The sequence below is a fragment of the Neophocaena asiaeorientalis genome, unplaced genomic scaffold (assembly GCF_003031525.2).
Source record: "Neophocaena asiaeorientalis asiaeorientalis breed wild unplaced genomic scaffold, Neophocaena_asiaeorientalis_V1.1 scaffold92, whole genome shotgun sequence".
In the NCBI taxonomy this organism is placed as follows: domain Eukaryota; kingdom Metazoa; phylum Chordata; class Mammalia; order Artiodactyla; family Phocoenidae; genus Neophocaena; species Neophocaena asiaeorientalis.
The window spans coordinates 1174970-1181713 of NW_020174057.1; the positions used below are offsets into that span (position 1 = coordinate 1174970).

General features: G+C 41.9%; 1 protein-coding gene across 1 annotated transcript in view; it reads right to left on the reverse strand.

Annotated features, from left to right (window-relative positions):
* CFAP54 (cilia and flagella associated protein 54) overlaps positions 1–5594 on the reverse strand; it is a 288982-nt gene extending 283388 nt beyond the window's left edge. Inside the window, exon 1 of the mRNA XM_024754400.1 lies at positions 5261–5594. Within this exon, the coding sequence (XP_024610168.1) occupies positions 5261–5589 (329 nt within the window). The 5' untranslated portion in view covers positions 5590–5594. The remainder of the gene's footprint in view (positions 1–5260) is intronic.
* Between the last annotated feature and the right edge of the window lie 1150 nt (positions 5595–6744).

Here is a 6744-nt window from a genome sequence, read left to right on the forward strand (position 1 = left end):
AGTGTAGCTGTATTTGGAGAGGGAGACTCTAAGGAAGTAATTAAGGTTAAATGAGGTCATAAGGGTGGGGCCCTAGTCCACTGGGATTAATCCATTCTAAAAAGAGACACCAGAGAGCTTGTTCTCTCTCTCTCTCTCTCTCTCTCTCTCTCTCTCCCTAACAACTCTCTCTCTGTCTCTCTAACCGCCTCCCCCCCACAGCCCCGTCTCTGCCTTTCTGTGCTTGCACAGAGGAAAGGCTATATGAGAACAAAGTGGACATCTGCAAGCCAGGAAGAGAGCTCTCACCAGAAACTGATTCTGCCAGACCCTTGTCTGGGACTTTTAGCCTCCAGATCTGTGAGAAAACAAATTTCTGTTGCTTAAGCCACCCAGTCTATGGTATTTTGTTATGGCAGCCCAAAATGACTAATTAGTAATTTCTAGTTAGTAATTAGTAGCCCAAGCTGACTAATACAGACAGGAAGCTAAACTTAAGGACTGAAGATGGCTCTAGTATCAATATTTACCATGTACATGTTGAGGTATTAATGGAACAACCTCAACAAAAACATGTCAATTAATTCATTCAGGTAATTAAATGATAATGACTGAGTGACAAGGGAAGAGGGGGTACAGGGTACTCCTACCTTCATGGACTGATTAATAATATTTAGGGGTAGGAAAATATATACATGTACCATGTAGTAAATAACCATGCCAAATAAAGAGTGTGGCAAATACAGCCCTAGAAGTTTAAAAAGGTACATGTGTTTTGCTTTGTTTGTTTGTTTGTTTTACCCTTTTCATATTCATTTGCTGCTTCATGAAATGCTATAGTATTAGAATAAATATAATGAATCCAAGAAATTCACCAAGTCTTGATAGAATTCTTAAATTATGTAGATGAAAGAGTTAATTCTTCCAAACCTTACAGATGAGATAATGATGAGTAGGTTTGTTACTCATAAAAGAAAAATACCAGCTTCGTTAAATCAATCAAGGTTATATAATAAGAGAATTTTTTTTTTAAGTGTACCATAAGTTCAAGTTAAGACTGCTCATTGGGAATGGCTTACATAATAATTAAATACGGAAAATATAATACATACTATGTAATGTACATCATTTAAGAAAAGAATGTTAATATATTTTGGTTTGCTATTTGCTTATAGTTGCTGTTGGATACTTAGAATTTTCTAAAACAAAAATCATAACTGTATAAACAGAATATCAAAGTTTTATGTGCTTATAACAAAAGCATACCTTTAAAATATATCACACTCTAAATTTAAGGACATTGCTAATATGATCAAAATCTATATTTTAGGGGCTTCCCTGGTGGTGCAGTGGTTGGGAGTCTGCCTGCCGATGCAGGGGACGCGGGCTCGTGCCCCAGTCCGGGAGGATCCCACATGCCATGGAGCGGCTGGGCCCATGAGCCATGGCCGCTGGGCCTGTGCGTCCGGAGTCTGTGCTCCGCAGCAGGAGAGGCCACAACAGTGAGAGGCCCGTATACCGCAAAAAAAAAAAAAAAAAAAAATCTATATTTTAGATAAAATGAATTTTTATGCTTACAGAAGTTCCTATAGTTATAAAAAGGAACAATTTTGGATTTTGAAAAATAACCATCTGTCAAATATGTTATAAAAGCAACTCCTACCTCCTGTACTCCTGACTGGTCTCCACATTGCCATCATTGCCCCATTTGGACAAAGTCACCAAAATATTTTAAAACAAAAATCACATAAGGTTACTTCTTTGCCAAAAACTAGGCAATGGTCTCCCGTTCCATTTGGAATAAATGCAGACTCTATAAATGGCCTCTAAAACCTTCCACAGCCCTACCTACTCCTCTAATCTCATCTCATACCACTGCACCCACACTCTCCACACTGTGCTAGACAGGCCTCTGTCCATTCCTCCAAAGGCCCCCGACTCTTTCCTGCCAAGATCGTCCCACATGCTTGTTCCCTCTGTTTATCCTCTCTCCTTGTTGGTTGACTGCCAGGCGCGGGCTTTCTCTAGTTGTGGCGAGCAGGGGCTACTCTTCATTGCGGTGCGAGGGCTTCTCATTGCGGTGGCTCCTCGTTGCAGAGCACAGGCTCAAGGTGCTCGGGCTTCAGCAGTTGTGGCATGCGGGCTCAGCAGTTGTGGCTTGTGGGCTTTAGAGCACAGGCTCAGTAGTTGTGGCACACGAGCTTAGTTGCTCCGTGGCATATGGGATCTTCCTGGACCAGGGCTCGAACCCATGTCCCCTGCATTGGCAGGCAGATTCTTAACCACTGCGCCACCAGGGAAGCCCGACTGCCAGCATCCTTCTAATCTCAGCTTAATGTCACCTCCCTCACCATTCCTTTGAAGGCAGGTCTCCACTGTGTTGCCGTTAAGCCTGTGCTCAAGTGTTATCTACTCCAACCACCTTATCGAAAATTGCAACCTCCTGTCTCCCACTCCATAACCCTTCCTCTCTTTTTCTCCCTAGAATTTATCATTTTCTAGGTCACCATAAAATTACTTCTTTTATATGTTTATTGTCTATTTACCCCTCTAGAATATAAGCACCAAGAGAGCAGGGATTTTTGTCTGGTTCATTGCTGTATCCCCAGCACTTAGTGTAATACCTGGCACATATAAGCTCTCAGTAGCTTCTTCATAGCCCTTGTTTGTGTGTTGACTTAGTGACTCATTAAAAGCCTATCTCCCTCTCTCTATGAGCACAGATTCCCATATCTATTTTGTTTATCACTGTATAACCCATGACTAGTGCAGGCCCTGGCATATAATAGGCACTCAATAAAAAATTATTCTGTAAATAAATCGCTAAATATGTGAGAGGTTAGATGGCAAAGGTCCATGTCAATCCTTAATGTTTGTGACTCTCTGTTTAAAGATGGGGCAGATACTGTACTTACCAGTTGACCCAGGTCTACAATTATTGAGAATGCAAGGATAGTTCTTGAATTCTTTCAATGCCAAATATTCACTGAATGTTCACTATCTCCCAACCCTCAGGGTAGGTGTTAGAGCAATGAAAAAGAGGCTCATCGTCATCAGGGAGCTTACACATTCTAATCAGGGAGATAGACAGTACACAAGAAAAGAAATAAATACAAGTATAAATTGATGGGTGAACCTGCATTTGATATGAAAGGCCACTCTAAGGAGGTAACAACTGAGCTAAGACCTGAAAGAAGAGAAGGAGGCAGATATTTGAAAAGTTAAAAAAAGAACATTTCAGACAAAGGAGGCATCAAGTATAAAGTCCCTGGGGTGAGAAACAGAAGGATCTGTTTCCCTATGAAGTCCTGAGACAGAAGTGAGGGATGAGCTGAGATGAGAGAGGCAGGCAAGGCCAGAGCCTCAGACCCTGGAAGACACCAGAAGTAGTCTTAATTTTATTCTAAAAGCAAAGGGAAACAAAAGTCTTTAGATAGGGGAGTGGTTGATTTATTTATAAAGGTTACCCTGACTGCTATGTGAAGGATAGATTTGAGACTCAAGTAGCTGCAGGGAAAATTTGAGTTGGTGATGGTCTGAACTGGAATGTTGGTAGTGGAGATGGGAAGATAAACTGCTATCTAAGTCACCAAAACAGAAACATTTTCAATATAAATATATGTAGCTCAGCTACGTAATGTGCTTTCCTTAGTCAATTCTTGGTTCTCATCTTACTTGGCCCATCAGCATGATTTGCCACAGCTGATTGATCATTCCTTCCTTCTTAAAACACTTTCTCTTCTTGGCTTCCAGTACACCACACACTTACTGGTTTTCCTCTACCTCTTTAGCCACTCCTTCTCAGTCTCTGCCAGTTTCTCCTTATCTTCCCAACTTGTCAATGTTGGAGGGCCCCAGGGTTAAGTCCATGGACCCTCCTCTTCTCCATCTACGCTCACGCCCTTAGCTATTCCATCAAATGTCAAAGCTTAAATATCATCAACATGCTGATGAATCCCAGTGTACTTCTCCTCTGACCTCCAGACTCAAATGTCCAACTACCTACATAATAACTCCACCTGGATGGTGAATTACATCTCAATCTTAATATATCTAAAAACTAAACTCTTCATCTCCCTCACTTCTGCCCGAAACCTGTCCTTCCCACAGTCACAGTCCCACCCCAGGACCTTTACACTTGCCATTCTCCCTGTGTGGCCGACTCTTTCTACAGAAATCCTCATCACTTACTACCATAACATCTTCTCATCTTTCTCAAAGGTCACTTTTCCTGACTTTCCTTGACCATGCTCCCTGCCATCCCACTTTAAATTATAACACCCATCTGATATCCTCATCTTCCTCCCTGCTCTAGTTTTCTCCCTAGCGTTTATCTCCTTGTAAAATAATTTCCTTACATATTGGTTTAGTGGCTGTCTGTAGTCACAAAAATACATGCTCCATGAGGCTATGAATTTGTATATCTATTAACTTGATGTTTTCCTAGTTCCTGGAATAGAACCTGATATTTAGGAGGTGCTCAATAAATATGTAGTTAAAAGCATGAATGAATAATAAACATAAGTTAAAACTATTTCTTCATATTAAATACATGGATGAAAAATATAAGATGAAGCTATTGGCTATTCTGGTATTCTTTGCCACTTGTCTACACTTCTGGCTGTTCAGTTTGCAGTGTGTTTTGACTGGGAAAGAAAGATGGTAACACAAACAGGAAAGAACCTTAAAAACAGGTAATCTGCAGTTCAAGATAACAACATGGTGATAGAATCCAAAAAAAGGCAAACATGCAAAATGAGTCACAAAATCAAGAAAGTCACTGTGATCCTAGTAACAATATAAAAAGGAATAAAGTACAAATGTTCACAGAATGACATACTTCATGGCATCAAGAATTAACTTTTTCATGAACCTGAGCTACCTCAAAGTTATTCCTTTTCCTCCATATACAAAAGTGTACCCACAACATGGAAAGTTGTGAAAACTGTGAGTGAGCCAAAAATGTATTGGCATGGATTAGCAATTAGAAGACACTCAGAAACAGAAATGGCGAGTTATGAAACATTTCTTTGTTGATTTTTATTCTGACCCGAGCAGGAAGCCAAGATACATTTACCAGGAATTAAGGATTGTAATAGCGATGAGTCTCCACTTCTTAAACTTTGTTTATATCTCCAGGGCCCTTTGGCCAAGTTCTGAGTCCGCAACACTGACCCAGCCCCGGGACCACCACCTGCATCCTCAAAAGCATCACCTCCTTTGGCCCCGGGAGTTGCCCTTCTCCAGACAGCGCCCGCCCCAGAGCCCTGCCTCTGCTTACCAACGCCGGTGGAACTCACGCTCCTGTTCCTCCGTTGTAGCTAAAGCTGTCTTTCTCTTCATAAAGCCTAGCAACTCCTGGATCTCCTTCTCACAGGAGGCCAGGAGTGGGTTTTTAGCGTCCAGCGGCCCATAAAACACTGCGAGGGGCAACAAGTCCTCGCGGCAGGTCGAGCGAGGCAGTGGGCTGAGAGAGCTCGCCTTTGACTCCACGGGGAACTTTGAGATCGCAGTCGAGGTCGGGGGCGGGGTCGGCGGCGGTCCTGGCTGCGACACAGATGTGGGAGACACGTTGGATAGAGAGGTCGAACAGGTGCCTTGCGCCGCCATGTTGACCAGACCCGGGCCTGACCAAGAGTGTGTGTGTACACGTGGTTGCCTGGCGACGGTCTCGTGGCAACCAGGCATCCCACGCGCTCTCGGGAAAACACAGCGGCCCCTGGAGGGCAAAGGAAGAAAAAACCCGGTCCAGAAAGCAATGTTGCTCCTGAGGTACTTTTGCTCTCTGGCTCATCGCCGTATGAGATGAGAAAGGAGAGAAGGTTCTGGGCAGAGAGCGAATAGGAGTGCCAGAAACTTAGGATCACAAATCCAAACTATACTTTTTCCATTTCGACCACTTAATAATGATCATTAATATGTGCCAGGCATTGTTCTAAGCATTTGGAACATAATCTCATTTACTTCGTTTAATCATCGTTATAGCTTTACAATTTAGGATATTATTAGTATCTCCATTTCACAGTTTAAGAAACCAGAGTTTAGGGAGGTTAGTCATTTGACCAAGGTCAGAGTAAACCGTAGGGTCAGGGACCGGGTCTCAGCCTTCTGACTCCCAAGCCTGTGCTCAAAATGAACAGGCTATGTTGACCATCCCCCAAGACTAAGCTTAACAGTCGAATTGAAATTAGGGTAATATTTGACAGCAGTTTAAGAATGAAGTGCATGCAACTGATCCATTCTGGTCGCTCTTTTTGGACCCTGAGGTCTGTAACTGCGGATGATTTTGGTGTCTAGTAGTTACAATTACTCTATGTTTATTCATTTGTATTTCAGCTTTATCCTAATTATCACTATATTCTAAATTCATGAGCATTTTACTCAGCCTTAACCTTTGGACATTAATGTGTACTAATGCTTGAAGTGTTAACTCTCTAAAGACTTTTGCATTTTAAACAGGGGTTTTAGGAGACTTTGCTTCTGAAGGGGAAACTATGGCCTTGAGGGAAATATTTGGGGGCAAGGGAAGTTCTTCTTTCCCTGCATTATGGGCAATAGTAAGTTTATTTGTATATTTAAAGTATGAGTTTCCAACCAGTACAGAACTTGCTTTCTTTATAAATTATGCAGTGCCAGAAATTATCTAAGAGAAGGATCAGAAATATTTGATGGCTTAGGAAAATAGGTCTTTAACACTGAAAACTATTACTGGTTCTGTCAAACTTAAAAATAAATAAAGACAGTAATCGTAACACCCTGTGAGCC